This window comes from Typopeltis vanoorti, chromosome 14, assembly GCF_054136105.1.
Source record: "Typopeltis vanoorti isolate ZY-2024b chromosome 14, IOZ_Tvanoo_1.0, whole genome shotgun sequence".
NCBI lineage: Eukaryota > Metazoa > Arthropoda > Arachnida > Uropygi > Thelyphonidae > Typopeltis > Typopeltis vanoorti.
In genome coordinates, this window is record NC_143562.1 from 116,539,715 (window position 1) to 116,566,274 (window position 26,560).

A 26,560-nucleotide genomic window follows, 5' to 3' on the forward strand; every position below is an offset into this window, starting at 1 on the left:
GGGGTCACTGTTGATAATGAGTCTCCTCCACACCTTCCTGTCTGTCACCACATCCAAGTTCTTCATCCTCAAGTCCTCTTCTACCGGCTCCCTCCATCTCTTCTTTGGCCGCCCACGCTTCTGCCTTCCTTGCACATCCATCTGCATGACCCTTCTTCCCACACATTCGTCCTCCCTCCTCATCACACGACAAAACTATCTTAACCTTGCCTCCTGTATTTTTACTCCTAAGTTCGTAACTTTCACTGTTCCCCTGACATAGTCATTTCTCAGACGATCCTTTCTGGTCACACCGCACATTCACCTAAGCATTCTCATCTCTGCTACTTCCATCCTGCTGATGTTATTTTTCCTCAGGGCCACAGTTTCTATAGCATATGTCATAGCTGGCCTCACTACTGTCCTATAGATTTTGCTTTCAGATTGATCGGCACCCTCTTATCATAACACTCCAGCCATCTCCCTCCAGTTCCTTCAACCCACTTGTATCCTGCATCCCACTTCCTTCTCAGCTCCTCCATCTTCTTCCACTGTTGAACCTAAGTATCTAAAGTCTCTAACCTTCCTGATGACATTTCCTTCCAGCTCCAGATCTGCATCCTGTCTGCCACCCACTGTGCGACACATACTCAGTCTTACTTCTGCTAAGTCTCATACCTCTCTCTTCCAGTACTTTTCTCCATCTTTCCAGTTTTGTTCCCACTTCTTCTCTTGAATCTGCACACAGCAAGATGTCATCTGCATACAACATTGTCCAAGGCACATCTTCTCTCACCTCCTCTGTTACCACCTCCATCACAATATTAAACAGAAACGGACTTAATGCTGACCCTTGATGCAAGCCAACTGTTACTTGAAAACTTTCTGTCTGTCTCAGACAGGTCCAAACACTTGTCTTCACATTTCTGTACATTTTCCGCACCAACCTGACATATTTCTCTGGAACCTTCTTCTCCCTCAGACACCTCCAGACTTCTTGCCTTGGCACTCTATCGTATGCTTTCTCCAGATCAATAAATGCCAGATGTAGCTCCCTTTGTTTCTCTTGATACTTTTCCATCATCTGCCGTAACCCAAATATAGCATCTATTGTTGATCTACCTGGCATGAAGCCAAATTGTTCCTTTGCAGTCTCCACCTCCTTCCTCAATCTACCATCAAGAACCCTTTCTAGGATTTTCATTGTGTGGGATATCAATTTTATTCCTCTGTAATTTTTACAGTCTTGTGCATCCCCTTTACCCTTGTAGATGGGGACAAGAGTACTCTCCCTCCATTCCTCGGGTATATTTTCCTGTTGGCAAACTTTCATGAACAGGTCCCACAGCAGGTCAATTCCCTCTTCCCCCAGTGTCTTCCATGCCTCCATTGGAATTCTGTCGGGGCCCACCGATTTTCCATTCCTCATCCTCTTCATGGCCTCCGTCACTTCCACTCTACTAATGTTCTGCACCATCCCCTCAGAAGACTGTCCATCTTCTATGTGAGTCCTTGCATTTTCCTCATTCAAAAGTCCCTCAAAGTATATTTTCCATCTGTTTCTTATGTCCACATCCTTCCATAATACTCTTCCTTCAGCGTCTTTGATCTGCCTCACATGTAAGATGTCCTTTGCTGCTTTATTTCTACATTTCGCTAGTTGGTAAATTTTTCTCTGTCCTTCCTTTATTTCTAATTGATCATACGGATCTTGATATGCCATGGCCTTCGCCTGTGCTACAACTCTCTTGGCTTCTTGCTTTCTCTCTCTGTACACCTCTCTGTCCTCTTCCACTCTTGACTCATCCCACTTCTGCTTTGCCTTCCTCTTAGCTGTCACTGCCACTTGTACATCTTTATTCCACCACCAACCCTCCTTCTGCTCTCTAATCTTTCCAGATGTCTCACCAAGCATCTCGATTGCACAGCTCAAGTTCAGAGGACAAATTACAAAAGCAAGAACAATAGCTCATAGATAATTTGAATGCTATTATTATTATTAATAACCTCTGACCTCCATGGAGTCAGAGACTCATCGTGGGAGTTACACACTATCACACATAATGCCCATCAAACAGTGCCTTAGACTTTATTTATTTATTCATATGGAGTTTCCTCCCTTTTCTCCCCCATCCCTATTGGGGTGAGTTGAGTCCCCTCATGGGGGATTAAGTATTTATGGCTGTAGATCCGTGTGTGTTCACAGGGCCAGTTTGCCTGCTTGCGGGATGAAAAACCCCAGATAAACTGGGGGGGGGGACCCTGCTGTCCACGACCAAGACTAGCTAACTTGTCTATGGCTGAGGAAGATCCTTAAGCTCCTCATGTCGGCGATGGGAATCGAACCCAGGACACTCCTTCCCCAGGCATATGGCTACGAAGCGCAAAGCCACTAGACTAACCGTGCGGACAGTGCCTTAGACTGATTTCATGTGTCTACATTCACAACACACTCAGGCAATGCATTGCCCACCCCAGTTTTGTATCATCTGCAAAAGCTGCATATCACCAGTTAAACCCATCAAAATATCATCAATATACAAATTGAACAACAATGGTTCCAAAATTGACCCCTGTAGCACACCACTGGTGACCTTCCTCTTTTGGGATACTGCACCCCAATATACAAGTTTTTCATACCTATTTGACAGCCAGTCACTGATCCAACGCAGAAGTTTGTTATCCAGTTCCATCCATCTCAATTTATTTAACAGCTTGTTGTATGGCAGTCTATCAAAAACATTTTGCAAAATCCAAGTACGCCACTGTATATGCATCTCCTCTCTCTCCAAGGTATTTGTCACCTTGTTATAGTGCATAAGTAAATTAGTAAAACATGATCACCCTTTGACAAATCCATGCTGATAACCACAGAGAATACTGCTGTTATCAGCCAATTTCTGTATCCTACTTCTCACCAATCTCTCCTGTATCTTCACCACAACTCCAGATATACAGATTGGTCTATAATTTGAAGCTTTAGCCTTATCACCATCTGTGTGCAGTGGAACAATTTTACCCTCCTTTCACTGCCACTGCCTTGGAAAACCTGTGCTGTTGTAAGACTTTTATTAAACAGGCATGCCAATGCTACTGCCAATTCCCTGGAACATTCCCTTAAGATGCATGGTGACATCATCAAATCCTATTGGCTTATTGACATCAAGCTTATTTATTTCCTCAAATACCTCCTTCTCACTCACAATTAAGCTGTGTCCTCTACACTTAAGTTCCTCATGATTCCACCCTGATCAGGATGAAACACATATAAACTGATCACTGAATACTTCAACCATGTCTTCTTCAGCAGTTACCATTCTACTATTTTCATCCATTAACATCATCTTACCATAATCATTCTTCCTTCTACTTGCCACATATCTTAAAAATCTCTAGGATTTTTCTTCACCTGATTTACTAATTTCTGCTCATACTGCTCTTTTGTTGTCCTTACTAACTGAATCACTCTTCTGGATTGGATCTTATACTTTTTATGTAACTGATTATTGCCATTATTCATCCTTTACTGCCTCCAAAGTGCCTTCTAATTCCAGATTTCCTGCTTAAGCTCTTCATTCATCCATTTTACACCTACCTTATTCAACCTTTTGACCTTTGGAACACATTGATGCTGTTATGTGTTTCTTTGTCATTTCCCAAGCACCATTTATTTATTTACCACTCAACTTCTCATTCCATGCTATAGCTCCAAGCTGTCTGCTAAGCTTGTAATTATTACCAGCCTTGTACTTCCACATATATCATTTCCTCACACAAGTCTGCATATGATTACCCATAACCTAGGTGAACTCTTCATGATCATTCTTACCATCTGGAAGAAAGTGTGAAACCCCACTCACAGTTATATCCTCGGATGAAATTATCAGATCTAAAACACTCGATCCTTGCTTGCCCTCCTTTACATGCTTCCTGAGATAATTATCTCTCGAGAACTTAAAAAATTAATTGTCCTTATTCCCAAGTGTTGTGTCTTCATTCCAATCTATAATGCCAATTTCTACTAATTTCTGCTCATACTGCTCTTTTGTTGTCCTTACTAACTGAATCACTCTTCTGGATTGGATCTTATACTTTTTATGTAACTGATTATTGCCATTATTCATCCTTTACTGCCTCCAAAGTGCCTTCTAATTCCAGATTTCCTGCTTAAGCTCTTCATTCATCCATTTTACACCTACCTTATTCAACCTTTTGACCTTTGGAACACATTGATGCTGTTATGTGTTTTTTTGTCATTTCCCAAGCACCATTTATTTATTTACCACTCAACTTCTCATTCCATGCTATAGCTCCAAGCTGTCTCCTAAGCTTGTAATTATTACCAGCCTTGTACTTCCACATATATCATTTCCTCACACAAGTCTGCATATGATTACCCATAACCTAGGTGAACTCTTCATGATCATTCTTACCATCTGGAAGAAAGTGTGAAACCCCACTCACAGTTATATCCTCGGATGAAATTATCAGATCTAAAACACTCGATCCTTGCTTGCCCTCCTTTACATGCTTCCTGAGATAATTATCTCTCGAGAACTTAAAAAATTAATTGTCCTTATTCCCAAGTGTTGTGTCTTCATTCCAATCTATAATGCCACAATTGAAATTGCTCATAATAATTATCATTCCTTTGTTCACTAATGCAAGTTGTTTATATATATCTTTATAAACCCCCCACTTTCCCTGTCATATAGCAACATCCAACTAAATTAGCATTCCTGTGAACTTCCAGTTTACTCCATACTGCCTCATAACCATTGCTACTATTTCCATCTTTCATGTCTATTTTATGTGGACATAATTCCCCTGCTCTCCTTGCAAAAAACATTGTTTCCTCCCATTTCCATTCCCATTAGAACATCATCTTCATTCAACCATGTTTCACTTATTCCAGTGATTTTGGACAAATAAACTTAATCAGTGAAACAATTTCATCTCACTTATTTCTTATACTTTTGGCATTTGTAAATAAACAATAGTTCATTTTTTAGGTCTCTAACCAGTCTATCCAAGCCATATGCTGGTTGCAATTTCCCCACCACACCTGCCATTGCCCAATCAACTGTATCACTGCTAACCACAATATATCTACTCAATCTCAACTTCCCCACCTGCATTGCAGTCTATTCCATTTATATGCTGATCATCTCCATACATATATTCACTGCTGCTACTTCCAACACCCAGTCTCCCTGTGCCATAATTCCCTGTTGATATGGGCTCCCCTGTTTTCCCTCTTCCTCTTGTATTCCAGTTCTCTCTTCATCTCTCACTTCAGCACTGGCCTAGTTGGCCGAGTGGTTAGCATATCTGCTCACCAGCCAAAAGGCTGTGGGTATGGATCAGTGGTGGCCCTTGAAGTTTTAAGTGGGGGTGCTGCCTGTACAAAATAATTTTTAAAAAATTATTTTTTTCCTAATTAGTAACCAATTTATTAATAAATAAATCTGTAGATTTATTTATTAATAGTTTTTTTTTTTTTTTTTTTTTTTCTAACAATAAAATTTATATAATTTTTTCTTTTTTTTCTGTTTAATGTATTAATAACTGTTACTGTAGTTGGCAATTTATAGTTATGGTTGAATAACGTTGCATTTTTACAGCATTTATGCCAGGGGTTGCCAAACTTCTTTGACCTTCGACCCCTTCAAGAGTTTCTTGACTTTTTATTGACCCCCTCTATTTTACTATTATGTAAATATAATAGGATAAACAAAAAAGATGCTTGTTGGTAAATACAGTACGTCATTTTGGCCTACTTGATTGGCCTCCGTAACTATTTTCATGACCTTGCTCCATCTTACAGGTCCTATTCATGTCGCTGTTCCCACGATTCACTCTTAATTGCATTGTCATTCAGGATGGAGATAATTCAAGCTAAGCGAATTAAATATTACCCGTACAATGATGTCTTATATTTTTCTATCGACCTCTGAGCCCGAATCGACCCCTAACAATGTTATATCGACCACTTTGGTGACCACTGATTTATACAATAACAATAAGTTATATATATTTACAATTTTTGCTTTAACGTATTTAAGTGCTGTAACTACAGCACTGAAATGTAATAGATGGATTTTTTTTTTCTTTTTGTTGATCTCTTTGAGATGTAATTTCTCAGTTTGCATCCTCGAAGCTTTTTTTATTAAACTTAGCTGAGGATGACACCAATTAATTATTGTTTATTGGTTTGATTGCTATGTTGGAAGTAGGCAGAAGAAGGGAAGAAATTTGGTAGGTCTGATATTGACTACTGCCGTAGGTTGAGAAATTCATTCACAAGCACACACACATGCGTGATAATTTGGAGTCGCTGAACTGGAAATCCTGAAGTAATATATTGTGTTTCATTAAGTTTGTAAGGTGTGTAGGGTGCATGTTTCTTGTTCATAGTATGTCCTTAAGGCTCTTTTCAGGCTATTGTAGTTTGTAAGGTTCATGTATCTGGGATGCAGATGCTTCAAGTGGCCTTTCCATAGTGATTATTATATTTATATGTGATATAATTTGTTGTCTGAGGTCTTGTTATATGGCATGTATTTCTGGCTGTCCTGTAGTTGGCATCGAAATAATGTTTTAGCATAGCTGCATAGTGATATAAGTGTTTTGCTGTTAGTATTTTGTGTTCTGACATTGCAATGTATACAAAGCCGGTATTGTCTCTTTGTTCCCAAAAGATCAGTTTATCATTTTGTACTGTAATGACATTAGTCTATTTAGTTTGTAGTGTGCACAGAAAACATATGTTGTTATAGTATATCTTAGTATATTTCAGCATAGCATATATATATAATAATAATACCACTCTCCTGATCTTTCACTTCATCTCTTAATTCTGATCTCTTGCTTGCATCATGCACTGCACTTCCATTTAGTAACACTTTCTCCAGTGCACTCACTCCAAAGCCATTCAAATACAATCCATCACATGTGTATAATTCCATTCTTCCCTGAAAACACATGCCATACAGCCACAAACTGTACTCTCTTCTTCTTCTCACACAACTGGTCTGCCATACCATTCATGATTCTGGTTCTCCATTTCAGCTCATCATTGTCATACCTCGGCAACACACTGACAATCTTTCCCACTATACTCTTATCTTACACTCTTCACAATAACCTTCTGATATTCTCCCTTACATTTTCCTTATGTTAAGAATAGATAATCTGAATGTTAAAAAACACACTAGGAAGCATTTAGAAGGAAGTTATCATTCCTGTTCAGAATGCTTTCATGCATCAACATCTGGACTGTTGTGCTTGGATTTGGTCACCTGGGTTTTTTTGGGGCCATGGAGGAGTGGATCCATAGGTGAAGGAACAAATGATGATTGATCTTTGGAGTTATCTCTTTCAGTATAGACTGAAGATTTGTCTGTTATACAGCTTAGCTGATAATGCAGAAGAGCGGGGATACAATAGAAACATATAAGTTATCGATGTTGAAAATTTATTTTTCACTCGGTCAGACTATAATAAATTTAGTTTAATCCTTTATCCAAGTGTGTGCAAACATAGTTTGCGCCTGAAAGTATCTTCAGGACTGGGGCAAAGTGGTACAACACCGGGCGACTCCTTCCAAAGGTGGAGCAAGCTACCAACACTCCTATCTCAGTATCTCCCACAATGCAAAACACATCTCCTTGTGGATATATATAATGTTATGCATTAAGAGAAGGGCCACTAGTCTGGGTAGTGGCGCTTCCCTTAATGCATAACATTATACATATCCGCAAGGAGATGTGTTGTTTTGCATTGTGGGAGATACTGAGATAGGAGTGTTGGTAGCTTGCTCCACCTTTCGAAGGAGTTGCCCAGTGTTGTACCACTTTGTCCCAGTCCTGAAGATACTTTCAGGCACAAACTATGTTTGCGCACACTTGGATAAAGGATTAAACTAAATTTATTATAGTCTGATCAAGTGAAAAATAAATTTTCAACATCTTTCTCTAAATCCAGAGTAATTTAATAAAAAGGTGGCACACCGTTTGGCAACTCCTATAGGAGGAGATGACCTTGCTAATGCTTCTGCCTTGGTATCTCCACTTGGGCCTGGCTCCCACTGAAGAGACCTCAATAAAGGTCGAAACTAGTCTGGGTAGTGGCCCTTCCCTTAATGCATAACATTATACATATCTTCAAGGAGATGTGTTTTGCATTGTGGGAGATACTGAGATAGGAGTGTAGGTAGCTTGCTCCACCTTTGCAAGGAGTCGCCCGTTGTTGTACCACTTTGCCCCAGTCCTGAAGATACTTTCAGGCACAAACTATGTTTGCACACACTTGGATAAAAGATTAAACTAAATTTATTATACATAAGTTATCATGAGGATTTTAGAGGATTGATTATTATTATTATTATTTGTCACTCCAGGGAGTTCAAAGACTCATTGAGGGAGGGCATCTGCTCTACAACTCTGTCTCCACCACTCACAGTCCACCAACTGACTGCAACTACATCATCGCCATCTATCACCGACCACTAGTATTCCACAGACAATCACAAACATCCATGCCCACAGCAGGATTCGAACCCGCAGCCTTTTGGCTGGGGAGCGGATATGCTAACCACTCGGCCAGCCAGGCTGGTGGGCTGAGTGGTTAGATTTGATTGATGCAGAAGAAATTTTTCAATATATGACAAGAAGGGAGAGTGAGGACATTTTTTGAAAAGAGTAGGAAGAATGGAATGAGTTGCCAGAGATGGTCTAGAGCACTTTGTTAGTGAGTGAGTTTAAGGAGAGGTATGATGGCCACTGTATGAATAATGAAGAATTCATTCATGACGAATTCACTCCATTAATCCTATAACATGAATGGTTAGTATCGGTATTCAACAATTTTCAGACTCCATGAAGGTATCCATTTAACATTAATAATGATAAATCATTAATTAAAGACTGTATCTATGTAACATCTGTAGCATCAATTGCTTTAAAATTTTTGATATATTGACCTATTTTTCTTCTACACTGTTATATGCAGGATTAGGAAAAAAAAAACATAGCCATTATCCATGAGTAGTTGTTGTTATTAATCGTTTATGATGTGTTATTTAAGTTTTATTCCTTTTCATATGTTTATGGATGTTTTTAAAACATTTTGAAATTGATATTACTTACTTGGTTGACCGAATGGCTAGCGTATCCACTCTCCAGCTAAAAGGCTGCAGGTTCGAATCCCACCGTGGGCATGGATGTTTGTCTGTGAAAATACTAGTGGTGGTGGTGGAGAACAGTAGATGGCGTTGGTGTAGATGAGGCGTTTGGTGGATGAGGTTGAGTCGTGGAGATGGAGAGTTGTAGAGTAGGTGCCCTCCCTCGATGAGTCTTAGGACTCCCTATAGGTGTCAAATAATAATTACTTACTTATACTTTTTGTGTCTTGTGGCACTTAAGGCTGAGATCCATTTCTTCCAGATATCTCTGTCCCGAGCTGCCAGTTCGGATTCTCTCCAGCTCTTCCAACCAGCCATTCTTTCCTCTTCTGTTATTCTCTGCCAAGTTAATTTAGGCTTTTCTGTTTTTTGGCATTGTACATTCTTTAAGGAAATTAACAATGTAGACTTGAAAATAACTAAATATATTTAATTATTACTTCCTATATTTCGCTGAAGTTAAATTGACATCTTCACCGATTAAGACACTGGTATTAAATATGTGCATGCAGACACACTCCAGTAACAAAGATGAAAACAGGAGAGATACAGGAAGACCTAAAGTCCTATAATTATGCCATCTATTAGCTTTGATGGGTGTTCTTGGCATTTTGGCTGACTGTCTGTGGATAAGGGTTTCCATTGTGAGGGATAGTCTGATACAACCATATTTGTTAAGTTTGGGATAGTTGGTAAGAGCTGCAGCAGATTCCAGGAAAATCCTCTTGAAAACTTAAATGGAGTAAGGTGACTTTTTTCCACCAGATCCTTTTCTGTTTTCTTCTGGATCCATGCCAGAGCCACTCTAGAAATCTCTTTGCTGTCATTTCTCAGCATATGTCCAATCCCTTTCCACCTGTGTTTTTTATTTTTATTTTTATTACATTGGTTAGCTTTTTTGCTAACCGACGTAATACAACCAATTTTTTTTTGCTAACAAATAAAACTGGTTGTATTTGCTATACGTTGGGGCCAAAATACTTTTAATATTTTCTGCAGACATTTTATTATTATTATATTATTATTATTATTACATGACACCTCCCGGGAGTCCAAAGACTCATTGAGAGATAGAGAGAGAGAGAGAGAGGGCACCTACTCTACAACTATGTCTCCACTACGCAATTTGCTAACTACAACAAACTGCTACTACCATCATCTACACCAACGCCATCTGCTGCCCACTACCACCACCAGTATCTTTCCAGGCAATGACAAATATCCATGCCCATGGCTGGATTTGAACCTGTTGCCTTTTGGCTGGAGAGCAGATACGCTAACCACACGGCCAACCAGGCTGGCATTTTTATTATTATTATTATTATTATTATTATTATTATTCAGGCCTCATTTTTGTTTGAAAACTATTGAATTTAGTTTCCTGTTTTTTGGTCAGCTTCTATGTATCTGATCCATATGATAATAGGGCCTTAACATTGCTATTGAAGATCTTTATTTTTATTCTATTATGATATTTTGAAGATTTCCATATATTAGTTAATTTTCTGAAAGTAGTATTAATTTTTGCAAGTTTTTGCATAATATTCCTGTCATTTACAACTTTAGTATGTACATTTGCCCCCAATATGTAAAATTTTTAACTTCTTCTACAGCACACTAATTGATTTTGATTTCTTTATGGCATTTATTTCTGTTAAGTTAATGAAATTTGATTTTAGTCATATTTATTTTAAGACTAACCATTTCAGCTGTTCAAATTTTGTTTGTATATCATTGTATTTTGATGATATCAAAACTGTGTCATCGACATAATCTAGATCTTCTAAATGTGATATAGGATCCTATTTAATTCATCTTCTTGCACCTGTAACTTTTCTCATAATCCAATCATTGGCTCTATTAAACAGTAACCCAGACGTTACACAACACTGCCTTACACCAGATCTTATCTCATACGTTTGGATGTTATTTGCTATGCAATAACAACTTTTACTTCCCTTATACATTTCTTTGATTATTCTAAAATATTTGTTTGGAATTAAATAACTTTTAATAATTAATGTAATGTTTCTTTATCAGTACAGTCAAATGCTTGAGCAAAATTTATAAATTTAGGTATAATGGCGTTTTAAGTTCTAATCTTTGTTCAGTGATGTTCCTTCAAGTAAAAATGTGATGCCCTGATATTAGAGATACTGTATTGATAGCCAGTCTGCCCATTATGAGTAGACTGCTATTTCTAAGTTTATTCTATCCATTCCTTAAATATCTGCTTAAATTAGGATTTCAGTTTTTCTTATGCAATGAGAAATAAAATATATATGTACCTTTCCCCCCCTAGCCCATTTATACGTCCAAAATTTGGAAAACTCCATGAAGCATCTTGTATGGTAAGTAATAAATGTTTTGATTAGTTTATTAAATTCATTTTAACATTATGTACTGTTTTTTAATTTAATTTAATGTAGAATTTAACATTATGTATTATGTACTATTTTTTTTATTATACTGCTAACAGCCCTAGTTCCAGAATGAAATGAGCCTAATGGCGTTATTTATTATTATTATTATCCTAAGACCCCATGGAGTCTTAGGATAATAATAATAACAGACTGATCTAGGAGGTCTCTTTTGTCATATAACACACAGCTCATCACACTGTGCCTTAAGACCATTCAAATTCTCTATAGACACTTTGAAAGTTTATTTTTCACTAGGTTAGACTATAATAAATTTAGTTTAATCCTTTATCCCAGTGTGAGCAAACCAAGTTTGTGCCTGAAAATATCTTCAGGACTGAATATAGTGTTATACTATCTTACCTGGGATAGTCTTAGACGTCAACTTCGGGAAGTTTCATGGAGGGAGGAATTGGACGGCCGGGATATCACCAGTGCGTGGGAAATTGTGAAAGAATATTTGTTATCAGCAATGGTAAGTTGTATACCATGAGTGAAGAAGAGGGCGCAATTTGGAGTAAAGTGGATGACAAACAACATTAAACAGGAACTGCATGCGAAAAAGAGGCTATGGAAGAGATATAAGGAGACAGGTGAAGAGAGGATGGGTGAAGAATATAAGACACAGGCCAGAAGAGTGACTCGTGTGGTAAGGAAAGCGAAACTGGAATATGAGAGGAGATTGGCCCTAAGATCCAAAGAAAATCCTAGGGAATTTTTTAGCTATGTGGCCAGTAGGAGGAGAAATGACTGTGGAAGAATGATATTGTGGGATAAAAATGGGAATAGAGTGACTGATGCAGAGGACATAGTGGAATTGTTCAATGAACACTTTATTGGAGTATTTCATCCTAGAGGAGTCAGTTTTAATGCTAGAGGGATAGGACTGGTACGAGGTCTGGAGGTACAGGAGGAGAGTGTGTTTCAGATACTGAGTACTCTGGATGTCAGTAAAGCTGTGGGACTGGATGGTATTTCGCCACGAGTTTTGAGAGAATGTGCTAGCGAATTGACAATACCTTTAACGTGGCTTTACAATGAAAGTCTGGCTTTGGCAAAGGTGCCCAGGGAATGGAAGGAAGGTAAGATAGTGCCATTGCATAAGGGTGGTAACAGACTGGAAGTGTCTAATTATAGGCCAGTCTGTGTGTCATCAGTAGTTGTTAAGATCTTGGAGAAAGTAGTGAGGGACCGTGTACAGCATTGGGAAGATGAGGGTAATGTTATCTGTGAGAATCAACATGGATTTGTGAAAGGACGCTCTTGTTTTAGCAATATGCTAGCCTTTTATAATAAAGTTACAAGAGCATTAGATGAGGGAAAGGCATATACTGCAATTTTCTTAGACTTGGCGAAGGCATTTGACAGGGTGCCACATGATAAGCTGATATTTAAGTTGCAGCACATGGGTCTGGATGTCAGATTGGTCAACTGGATTCAGGATTGGCTGTCTGATAGGTATCAGAGAGTTGTGTATGGTGGAGCAGTTTCCAGGAGGCAGAGGGTTACAAGTGGGGTCCCACAGGGCTCAGTACTAGGACCTATATTGTTTAACCTTTATATCAATGACATAGCCAGTGGATTGCAGGGGGATATTCAGTTGTTTGCAGATGATGCGAAGCTGGGAAGGATTATTAGTAATAGCGCAGATGTGGTAGCCCTGCAAGAGGATTTAAATAAGCTAGATAGATGGGCAAATGAATGGGGGTGTCAGTTTAATGCAGCAAAATGTAAGGTCTTGAGGTTTGGGAAACATCGATGGGATGCTGCATACTCTATGGGAGGAGTTATACTGGAGGAAGTAGGGGAGACAAGAGATCTGGGGTTGATGATTGATAGAAACCTGAAGTTTAGGGGACATATTGCAAAGGTGGTGAAGGTAACACAGAGGATTGCTGCTATTATGAGAAGGACACTGACCTGCAGAGATAAGAGGGTTATCATTCCGTTGTATAAGTCTCTGATCAGACCACACTTGGACTATTGTTCTCAGATTTGGTCCCCAGGATTTGAAGGGGATAAATTAACTGTGGAAAGGATACAAAGACGGATGACAAAGATGGTTTCAGGACTGTACAATGATAGTTATGAGGATCGGCTGAGAGAATGTGGACTGCAGAGTTTGGCGGATAGAAGAAGGAGAGGTGATATGATTGAGACTTTTAAACTGTTGAGAGGTGGTTACAGGGTTGACACTGGGGAGTTCTTTCGCTTGGTTGATCAGCGGGAAGGAGTGATGACAAGAGGCCATCCCTGGAAGTTACGAAAGGAAACTGTGAGCAAGAGGGTAAGGAGTGGTTTCTTTGTGTGGAGGGTGGTTGAGCCATGGAATGCATTGCCTGATGGAGTGGTGGGAGCGAGAACGGTCAGTGACTTTAAAGAGTGGTATGATAAACTTTGTGTTTCTCAGGGGGGACCTCCCCTCGATGAGTCTTGACAGACTTTATGTCTTAGGAAGGACCTCCCTCGATGAGTCTTTTGACTCCTTGGAGGCCTGAATAATAATAATAATAATAATAAGTAGTGCAACACTAGGGCAATTCATAGCAAAGGTGGAGCAAGCTACCAACACTTCTATCCCAGTATCTCCCAAAATGCAAAACACATCTCCTTGTGGATATGTATACTGTTATGCATTAAGGGATTGGCCACTACCCAGATAAGTTTCGACCTTTATTGAGGTCTCTTCAGTGGGAACCAGGCCCAGAGTAGGAGATACCAGGCAGAAGCAGTAGCAAGTTATCTTTACCTATAGAAGTTGTCAAAAGGTTTACACCTTTTTTTATTAAATTACTCTGGATTTAGAGAAAGATATTGAAAGATTATTTTTCACTAGGTTAGACTATAATAAATTTAGTTTAATCCTTTATTCCAGTGTGAGTAAACCAAGTTTGCACTCTCTAAATCCAGAGTAATTTAATAAAAAAAGGTGTAAACCTTTTGGCAACTTCTATAGGTAAAGATGACTTGCTGCTGCTTCTGCCTGGTATCTCCTACTCTGAGTCTGGCTCCCACTGAAGAGACCTCAATAAAGGTTGAAACTAGTCTGGGTAGTGGCCAATCCCTTAATGCATTACAGTATACATATCCACAAGGAGATGTGTTTTGCATTTTGGGAGATACTGCGATAGGAGTGTTGGTATCTTGCTCCACCTTTGCTATGAGTTGCCCTAGTGTTGCACTACTTACCCAGGTAAGATAGTACAACACTATATTCAGTCCTGAAGATAATCTCTATAGATACCACACTCACTCACTCAATCCATTCCAAAAATTCAAAACTTTCCATGCAAAAAAACCCTGCTTCTCACTCCCTTGTTCACACCCTCCTTATATAGCTTACAGGTATGACCTCTTGTTCTCCCCCCCCCGTCTCCCACTATTTTATGAATTCTTATAAAACTTATAAAAAATTATATATGAACTATTTCATAATTCCTTTTTCCTCTGTATTGCATGCTTAATCTCTTCATTCATTCATTTCACACCTAACCTTCTGACCTTTGAAATATATTTAAACATTGCTTCTACTAGATAGTCCTTGAATATCACCCAAACAACATTGATCTCCTTTTCACCAACTCCTCATTCCATGTTACAGCTGCAAGCTGTCTCCTGAGCTCCTAATAATCACCAGCCTTCTAGTTCCACATATACCCTTTCCTCACAGAAGTCCTCACATGGTTGGCAACCACCCAGGTAATCACTTCGTCATCCCTCTCTCACCAACTGGAGGGAGATTGACACCTCATTTATAATAACATCCTTGGATGAGATGATCAAATTCAAGACCCTCAATCGTCTTGTGTCCTCTGTTACATACTGCCTGAGGTAGTTGTCCTCAAACACTCAAAACTCATTTTCTTTACTTCTAGTTATTAACTTGTCATCTCAGTCTATATTGCCATAACTGAAATCTTCTATAATTATCACTCTTTTCCTATTTGCTTGGCTGCATTATAATTCCACATTAATTCTTTGTTTTGATACCTCCACATGCCTGTTCATCCTCCAAATCTGGACTACATTGCCAGCCTGGTTGGCTGAGTGGTTAGCGTATCTGCTCTCCAGCCAAAAGGCTGCGGGTTCGAATCCTGCCTTGGGCATGGATGTTTGTGATTGTCTGTGGAAATACTAGTGGTGGTGGTTGTCGGCAGTAGATGGCACGTTGGTGTAGTTGAGGTCAGTTGGTGGATTGAGTGGTGAAGACAAAGTTGTAGATGAGTCCTCCCTCGATGAGTCTTTGGACTCCCTATAGGTGTGAATTAATAATAATAATAATATTGTCATTCTCACCAACAGGGTGCAAGTATGATATCTCAGTCGCATTCAGATCTTCTGATGCTATGACAAAATCCTAAACTCTTGATCCTTGTGTTTCTTCCACCATGCTGCCTAAGACAGTTGTACCTCAAGAAATTCAAAAATTCAGTTCCCTTATTGCTGCATGCTTTCTCTCCTTTGCCTAGTTTATATAGCTATATTTGAAGTCCCCCATTATGATCACTTGCTTTGCACTTGCCAAACTCCTTGCTTAAACATTTCCTTCTCATCACCAGTTATATACTCTAGTCTGTAGGAATATCAAACTAAATATATTGTCATATAAATATCAATCTCACACTCATTTTAGTAAAATTATGGAAACTACAACCATGTTAGGAATAATTACTTTACTTTCCCGATGTTTCAAGCTTCATATTAAGGTCATCATCTGGAATATACATACATACATACATATATATATATATATATATATATATATATACACACACACACACACACAAAGATAAGCTACATTACACATCTAACAGTAGGTGAAAGTGACAATGATTTGATCAATTCCAAAGAGCACATGCAGGTGTTATGATTTTGATTCATAATTCCCTTTCAAAACAGTTAAAATATTTATAAATTATGGAATGAACGAATAATAGAAGCTAGAATAAATATAGATAGAGGTTATTTAACAATAATTGGTTTATATGCCCCAGAAGAAGGAAGAGAAGATGATAATATTGAATTTTATAATCAATTAAAAATATATATAATAAAATAAATAAAAATTATTATATAATATTAACAGGAGAATTAAATGCAAGAATCAGAAACACAAAAATTAATAAGAATATAGGAATATATGGCCGTAACTTTTGCACTACACTATTCCCAAGGCAATTGGCTGTAATGTTTGCCCTACACTATTCCCACCTCTATCATACCCGGATGGCTCATTTGCAACATCACCCATAGAAAAAGCTAACCTCCTGGCATTGCACTTTGCTTCCAATGCACACATAACTGACAATGGCAAATGCCCTTCAGTCATTCCAACTGCCCAACATACAATGCCCCCTATCTCCTTTTGCCAAAAAGACATCACAAACCTGCTGTCTAAATTAGACACAAAAGTCTCCTGGCCCAGACGGAATTCCTCCAATTATTCTGAAGGTCTGTGCATCTGAACTAACTCCTATCCTATATCACCTGTACACACTCTCTTACTCCACTGGTATATATATCCCAAAACCTGGAAACTGGCCTATATTCAACCCATTCCTAAAAAGGGTGACAAATCACTGCCATCTAACTACCGCCCTATCTCACTCACTTCAGTCCTATCTAAAGTAATGGAGAAAATCATCAACTCTCAAATCCTAATCTACCTTGAAGGTACCCGGCTATTAAGCGACCACCAGTATGGATTCCTCCAAAGCCGTTCAACAGGAGATCTACTCTCATACATCACTCATCACTGGACAAGCGCTATGGAGAAATTCTGCGAATCCCAAGTAGTTGCACTTGATATCTCCAAAGCCTTTGACCGAGTCTGGCACAAAGGCTTACTAAGCAAACTCTCATCATTTGGACTGCCTCAGGACTTCTGCAGATGGATTGCCAGTTTCCTGTCTGGACACATACTATGTGTGATGGTAGACAGCTCCCTATCCTCTCACCATCCAACTAATGCTGGGGTCCCTCAAGGCTCAGTTCTCTCATCGACCCTCTTCCTTCTATATATCAATGACCTACTTCAGTTGACCTCTAACCCAGTACACAGTTTTGCAGATGACAGCACACTACATTCCTCCCTTTCATTTGACAGACCCTACCCTACACAACTCACTTCAGCCCACAGAACATCAACCACCTGCCCTTAATTCTGACCTCCAAGCCATCCTCCGATGGGGCTCAGACAACCTTGTCAACTTCAATGCTAGTAAAACCCAGTTCTGTCTTATTTCTCACAAAAAAGAACCATTTTCCCCCAGCATTGTTTTCGATAACACTCAAATTCACAGACAAGACGAAATTTCTCTTCTTGGAATTACCTTGACATCAAACCTCTCCTGTCATAAACACATCACAACCATTGCATCCTCAGCTTCCAAAAAACTAGGTTTTCTCTTTCGGTCAAGATGCTACTTCACCTCTAAACAGCTGTTAACACTATGCAAGTCACAAATCTGCCCAGCTCTTGAATACTGCTCTCACATCTGGAGTGGGGCTCCGAAAAGCTCCCTCAGAATGCTTGACTCAATACAGAGGAGAGCATTTAGACTAATAAATGACCCATCCCTCACCAGCTCGCTTCCCCCACTTTCACATAGATATTTGGTCTCTGCAATCTGTGTATTCTATAAATACTTTCACAGGAAAGGTTCATCTGAAACAGCATCAATAATTCCCCCACCAAGGCCCATTGGAACACATACAGCTGCCACCCAACATCCTTTTACAGTACACCTTGAAACCCACAGAACAAGTTTCTTCTCCTCCTCATTCATCCCTTCTACTGCAGTACTGTGGAATAGTCTTCCCCCTGACATATTTCCCAAGGAATACAATATACAGGCGTTCAAATTAAATGTAAACAACTTTCTCCTTTCACAATCCATCACCTATATATGCTACTAACTTACTATAGGTTGACCAGCCAACTTCTTGTATATGGGCCTTAAAAAAAAAAAAAAAGGGAGAACATACTCTAAACAGGAATGGTAAAAAATTGATCGACTTTGTAGTTTATAATAACCTTAAAATAATGAATTCTTTCTATAAACATAAAGACATACATAAATATACTTGGGCAGCAAGAGGATGGAAATCAATATTAGATTATTTTATCTTAAATGAAAAGACATCACAGTTCTCTACGTTAGAGTTCACAACAGAGGATATGAAATAAGTAGTGACCACTTCCTCGTTAAAATAAAATTAAGATTACCAGCTAAATGGCTACAAATAACAATAGCAGAAAGAAAATTTAAAACATTTGTTTAGAAAACTAGATTATTAAATGACACAAATACACAGTGGCTATGTGAACAAAGAATTATCCAATATTTAGATAAAATAAAACAAAATGAAGAAATATAAATAGAATGGCTTAATATAAAAGTGATACTAAATACAGCAGCAAATGAAAGCTTGGGGAAAGACCAAAAAATTCAATAAAAAGAAAAAAACTGAAGATATGGGATGATACAGTCAAAGAAAAAAGAAGCCTATCATAAATGGTTAAACAGTAAATTAGAAGATGAAATAGAATATAAAAGAATAAGAGCCATAGCTAAAAGAGAAGTCAGAAAAAGACATAGAGAATCATGGAACAAATTTGTTTCTAATTTAGAACATGATTTATATAAAATAAGACCCAATGTATATAAGATTTTGAAACATTTAAGTGCAGATACTAAAGAAAACATAAAATTAAACACTGAATTGAAATTAGAAGAATTTCTAAATTTCTATACAGAATTGTGGACAGATAAATATTTTAAAAAAAGATAACTGGCAAACATTTAATGAAAATAAAAAGGAGATAACTAAAGAAGAATTAGAAATCAGCCTGAAAGAAACAAGAAATGGAAAATCACTTGAAGAAGATAAGGTAGCTTCAAAATTATATAAATATGCAGGAATAAGGTTCAAAGAAGGACTTATTATTTTCAAATAAAATCTATTCAACAAGCAACTCATCAATAGAATGGAAAGAAATAATAGGGATCCCTATCTTTAAAAAAGGTAGTAGAGATGACCCTAAAAATTATAGAGGTATAAGTATACTAAATTCCTGTTACAAAATATATAGCAGAATTTTAAATAACAAACTAATAAAATATTCTGAAAACTTTATTTTAGAAGTACAGAATGGATTTAGAAAAGGACGATCATGTATAGACCTGACCTTTTGCCTAAAATCAATAATAGAGAAAAGAATACAATTTAGAAACACATATTACATTTATTGACTTTGAAAAAGCATTTGACAAAGTTAAAGAAGCATTTTATTTAACATATTAAAAGAAAGACAAATACCAAATAATATTCTAAAAGCTATCTAAGTATATATGAAAATGATCAAATACAAATAAGATTAAATTATGAACAATCATAAACCAAGGAGTCCGATAGGGATGTCCCCTTTCACCAATTCTTTTTAATATTTATCTAAATGAAATAATAATAAAATGGAATAAAAATTTCCATCCAGGTATTAAACTTTCTCCTACTGTGAACTTAAACACTATCCTTTTTGCCTATGACCAAATAATAATTACACATTCTGAAGATAACTTACAGAAAGATATTTTAAATTTAAAGGAGATAGCCAAAGATAATGGAATGATAATATTAACAGAAAAATAAAAAATGATGGCCTTTAAAGGACAAGATCCAGCAAGAACTAAAATAGCAATAGATAACAAGATCTTAGAACAGGTGAATTCATTTAACTACCTAGGATATATGATCACATATGAAAATGAAAAAGATATAAACCTATCAGTCCTATTGTATGGAAGTGAAATCTGGACAATAAAACAAAAAGACAAACAAAGATTAATAACAGCTGAAATGAAGTTTATGAGAAAAACTGCAAAGTATACTCTATTCAATCACAAAAGCAATGAAGAAATTATGAAAGAATTAAACCAGGAATCAGTAATAGAATAAAAAAATATAAACATAAATAGATGGAACACGTTGAAAGAATGAAAACAGAAAGATTACCAAAACAAGCCTTAAATTACAAACTATTAAGGAAAAAGAAAACCAGGATGTCCTCTTAAGAGATTCAACGATGACTTCTAAGGCTGGAACAGGCCACTCTAGGCCTAAATCCTTGACAAACTGATGATTTAAAAAAAAAAAAAAAATACCAACAACATTCCAAAAAACTACTCAGAGCTATATTAATGAGTGGAATGCCAATAACAGTTACACCCCATAAAACAATTCCTGTAGAGGAGTGATCTCAGAATGGGATCTCCCAGATGTTGTTGATTAGGAGATAGTTTCAGAACTGAAAGATCAGGGGGTGACAGGTATGGGGTGCATCCTAATCTGTAGGGATGGTCACCTGGTTTGAACCAAAAATATCTCCTTACCTTTTAAGAAAATGTCAACAGCAACTCAAACCTGCATGTCTATTCCACCATTTGATAATTTTACCATACTTAAAATTTATGATCATTAGTTCTAATCATCATTAGTTTATGATGATTAGTTCTCTGTTGAGTGCATCAGTTGCACAATGTATGGTCCCACTCAGAAAATGGTTCCCTTCAATGAGAACCCACTTGTGAAAAAAATTATGGCAAGGTTATCATCTAAAGACAAACCAGACCCTTCTACAGAAAAAATCAATACTTCAGTATCCATGGAAAGCAACTTGAACTTACCCAGTGAACCAGACACCTCTGAAGATGTACTGCATACTTTTCCAGAGGAAGAATGGATACTTGTCATTCACACTTCCCAAAATCTATTATTATTATTATTATTATTCAGGCCTCCATGGAGTCAAAAGACTCATCTTGGGAGGTCCTTTCTAAGAAACACAAGTCTATCAAGACTCATCAAGGGAGGTCCCTCCTAAGAAACACAAAGTCTATCATGCCACTCCTTAAACGCATTGACCGTTCTTGCTCTCACCACTATCAGGCAATGCATCCATGGTTCAACCATCCTCCATGCAAAGAAACCACTCCTCACCCTCTTTCTCACAGTTTCCTTTCATAACTTCCAGGGATGACTCCTTCCCGCTGTTCAACCAAGTGAAAGAACTCCCCAGTGTCAACCCTGCAACCACTTCTCAACAGTTTAAAATTCTCAATCATATCACCTCTCCTTCTTCTATCCACCAAACTCTGCAGTCCACATTCCCTCAGCCGATTCTCAAAACTAACACTGTACAGTCCTGACACCATCTTTGTTATCTGCCTTTGTACCCTTTCCACAGTTAATTTATCCCCTTCAAATCCTGGGGACCAGATCTGAGAACAATAGTCTAAATGTGGTCTGATCAGAGTCTTATACAACTGAATGATAACCCTTTTATCTCTGCAGGTCAGTGTCCTTCTCATTATTGCAGCAATCCTCTGTGTTGCCTTCACGACCTTTGCAATGTGTCTCCTAAATTTCAGGTTTCTATCAATCATCAACCCCAGATCTCTTGTCTTTCCTACTTCCTCCAGTTTAACTCCTCCCATAGAGGAGTATGCAGTGCCCCATCGATGTGTCCCAAACCTCAAGACATTACATTTTGCTGCATTAAACTGACACCCCCATTCATTTGCCCATCTATCTAGCTTATTCATATCCTCTTGCAGGGCTACCACATTTGCACTATTACTAATAACCCTTCCCAGCTTCTCATCATCGGCAAACAACTGAATATCCCCTTGTAATCCATGGACAATGTCATTGATATAAAGGTTAAACAATATAGGTCCCAGTACTGAGCCCTGTGGAATCCCACGTGTAACCTTCTGCCTCATTGATATTGCTCCACCATACACAACTCTCTGATACCTATCGGACAGCCAATCCTGAATCCAGTTGACAAATCTGACATCCAGACCCATGTGCTGCAACTTGAATATCAGCTTATCATGTGGCATCCTATCAAATGTCTTTGCTAAGTCTAGGAAAATGGCAGTATATGCCTTTCCCTCATCTAAATGCTCTTGTAACTTTATTATAAAAGACTAGTATATCCGATTAGCTACCAGTGCATTTTGTGCATCACCCATTCAGAACCTTTATGTTGAATCAAATGAACTCACTCTATCACTTAGATGAAAATGTTTGTCTCTTAATTTTTCCCTAAATTAAAGTTCCTTTGAGATCATCCCTCATGGACTAATCTCTTTTCTCTACTTTGGGAGGTCCTGTATCACACATGCCACTCTGCCGTCCATCCTTTACACAGCAGCACAGCCAACAGAAATCTCTGATCTTGAACCATCGGTATAGATGGCCAAGAAATCAGAGTGGGCTGCTATGTGTGCACTGAACAATTGAAGGTAAACAGATGAGGGTGTATAAGACTTCTGTAGTTGAAAAAGAGAGATTGAGGGATGGGAGTGCAAGCCTACCACAGAGGAATACTGTTTTGTTTGTTGCAGGTAATGTTGTCAACACTCTTGCCAAAAGCTTCCACTGCCTCTTTAATGTGTTGACAACATTACCTGCACCAAACAAAACAGTATTCCTCTGTGGTAGGCTTGCACTCCCATCCTTCGACCTCTCACTTTTTCAACTATAGAAGTCTTATACACCCTCATCTGTCTATCTTCAATTGTTCAATGCACATAGAGCAGCCCACTCTGATTTCTTGGCCATCTATACTGATGGTTCAAGATCAGAGATTTCTGTTGGCTGTGCTGCTGTGTTTCCTAACATTACAATCTCCAACCAGATCCCACTTGATTGTAGTAACTATACAGCAAAATTGCATGCATTCAGTTGCTCTTTGGTGTATAATCCACATCCAGTGCTTGGTGATTTGCTTCAACTCTTGTACAATATAAAGACTTTTAATTTTGATGTTCAGTTGTGTTGGATTCCCAGCCATATCGGAATTAAGGAAAATGAATTGCAGATGCAGCTGCTTGATCAGCTCATACTTTTTTTGGCATACTGTTTAACAGTCACTTATGCTGATTACACACAGGTTATAAAATCAAAGTTAATTGCCTAATATCAATAATCCTGGCAAGAAGTATTGACTAAGAAATTGCACGAGTTTAAGCCTGAAATTAAGCTTTGGCACTCTGGTCAACATAGGAACAGAAGAGAGGAAGTTTTTCTTGCTAAATAGGTCACAGTAATCTCACATATTCTTATTTACTGAGGGCTGATGATCCACCTGTGTGTGGGAAATGCAATACCTGGCTTACCATTAGTCATATTCTAGTGGAGTGTGAATGCTTCACACGAGAGGAAAATGACATTTTTACTTACCTGACTTAGCTCTCTACGCTCAGGCAGATGGTATCAGACTCGGATAGTTTGCATGATATTTTTAGATTTTTATAAAACATTAATTTATTTAAAGACATGATTATGGATTTGTTTATATGTAGATACCACTAAACGTTGTATATTTATTTACTCATTTATCTTTTTATAACTTTGTACATATAGTTTATGTTATTCACTAATTTATCTCCTTGTAACTATTTATTTATTTAACTATCAACACTGTGTGTGTGCTGCTGTAACCTGTGTCCTGGCACAGTATGACTTGCAATGTTATTATTATTATTATAATTACACTCTCATTATTGTGGGAGGCTCATTCAACTGACAATATATTTATCATATAGAATCTTAAAATCTTTAACACTCCTTGAATTAACAACACATTCTGCTAATTCATTCCATTCTCTGAAAATTCTCTCTCCATGTAAAAAATCTGCTCCTCACACATCTCTTCACCACACTTTTACACAGCTTCCAGGAATCACCTCTTCCCCTCTCACCGTCTACTCGTTTTATAATCCCCTCTGGATTAGTCTGATAAAATCCTCTCACTAACTTAAATGTCTATCATATCACCTCTCTTCCTCCTATCCACCAAACTCTGCAATCCACATCTCTTCAACCTCTCTCTCTCTCTCTCTCTATAGCCAGCATTCCAAACTCCTGGTATTGTCTTAATCACTCGTCTATGGACCCTCTCCAATGTCTCCACATCACATTGAAAACCAGGTGACCAGATCTGAGCACAATAGTCCAAGCGTGGTCTGACCAGTGCCTTATGCAGTGGCACAACCATTTCTTTATCCTTGCATGTTAGAGTACTTCTTATCATAGCAGCACTACGATGTGCTGCTGCCTTTACAACACTAGCAATATGCCCTCTAAACTTCAGTCTACTGTCAACCATCACTCCCAAATCTCTAATCTCATCCACTTCCTGCAGTATGGCACCATTGATATGCCCTTATATTTCTTCACTCCAAAATGCAACACCTTGCACTTATTGATATTAAAATTACAATCCCACTCTTTTGTCCAAGTAAAAAGTCTATTCAAATCTTTCTGAAGGGAATTAACATCAGCAGTGCTACTTATGATTCTTCCTAACTTTGCATCATCAGCAAATAACTGAAGATCCCCACACAGTCCACATGATATACCTGGGGCGCACCACTGGTTACCTTCCTTTTTAGAGACGCTACTCCATCATACACAACCTGCTGGTATTGTTCAGAAAGCAAATCTCCGATTCATCTAACCAACATTCTATATATTCTCTTTCCCTGCAGCTTGTACACCAACTTATCATGTGGTAATCTATCAAACACTTTTGCAAGGTCTAAGAATATCACTGTATATGATTCTCCCTTCTCAAATACACCCGTTACCTTATCATAAAATGCTAGTAAATTACTAAAACATGACCTACCCTTTACAATTCCATGCTGACCTTCATAAAGAATGCCATGTCCATCATCAACTCAGTTCTGTATTCTGTTCCTTAAAAATCTCTCAAGCAGCTTGACCACAACTGCAGTTATACAGACTGGCCTATAGTTGGAGACTTCTGTCTTAGAACCATGCTTGTGGTGTGGTACTATTTTCCCTTCTTTCTACTCCTTAGGAACCCTACCCATTACAACACATTCATTAAATAACCAGGTCAGGGGCATACCTAACTGTGGTGCACATTCCTTAAGAATACATGGTGATATATCCTCCATTCCCACAGCCTTATTCACATCTTACCCAACCAACATCTGATACACCTCCGTTTCTTTCGCTTCCTATTCTACTAATACTTTTCACTCTTCTATATATGAGAGTGGTCAGAAAGGTTCTCGGCCTAACAATGAAAAAACGAATTTATAATTTCAAAATTATTTTTATTTTTCAACATAATCACCCTAAAGATTAATACATTTATTCCAGCAATGCTCCAGCACCATTATCCTGTCCCTGTAGTGGTTCTCAGTAAGATATGCAAAATACTCCTCTACAGCTGCAATCACCTCTTGATTCAAAGAAAAACACTGACCACTGAGGAAGAGTATTAGTTTTGGGAAAAGATAGAAGTCAGAGGGAGCCAAATCTGGGGAATAGGGTGCATGTTCCAACAATTCATAGTGCAGATCCCTTAATTTTCCCATTGCCAAAACACCTTTGTGGGCAGGTGCATTGTCCTGATGAAAGATGATTTTTTTTTCTTCTGCAAACTGGGTCTTTTCTCATGAATTTTTTCATCTAGTCTGGTTAAAAGATTGGAATAATATTCTCTGGTTATTGTTTTACTCTGTTCAAGATAAGTAATAAACAAAATGCCTTTAGCATCCCAAAACTGATGCCATGACCTTTTCTGCTGATGGAACCGACTTTATCTTCTTTGGCGCTAATCAACTGGCTTCTGTTCACATTTGACTGCTGTTTGGATTCTGGTGGGTAGTGGTGAATCCAAGTCTCATTCATTGTAAAAAATCAATTCACAAAATCTGTTTTATTCTTGTTAAAACGCTCCAAGCAATGTTCACAGATTTTCATGTGCGTGCGTTTTTCATCTGCTGTGAGCAAGCGTGGTGCCTATCTTGTGCAAAGCTTTTTCATTTGAAATTCTTCATGCAAAATATATCCTACACGTTCTTTGGAAATGCCTATAAATCTAAGCAATTTCATGCACTTTGACTCGTCGGGCATTCAGTACCATATG

At 38.0% G+C, this 26,560-nt stretch overlaps 1 protein-coding gene across 4 annotated transcripts in view; it reads left to right on the forward strand.

Moving 5' to 3' along the window:
- unc80 (unc80, NALCN channel complex subunit) overlaps positions 1–26,560 on the forward strand; it is a 1,852,146-nt gene that overhangs the window by 49,281 nt on the left and 1,776,305 nt on the right. For all 4 annotated transcript variants that reach the window (XM_090404461.1, XM_090404464.1, XM_090404465.1 and 1 more), the window contains exon 3: positions 11,466–11,514. In XM_090404461.1, the coding sequence (XP_090260587.1) occupies positions 11,466–11,514 (49 nt within the window). The remainder of the gene's footprint in view (positions 1–11,465; positions 11,515–26,560) is intronic.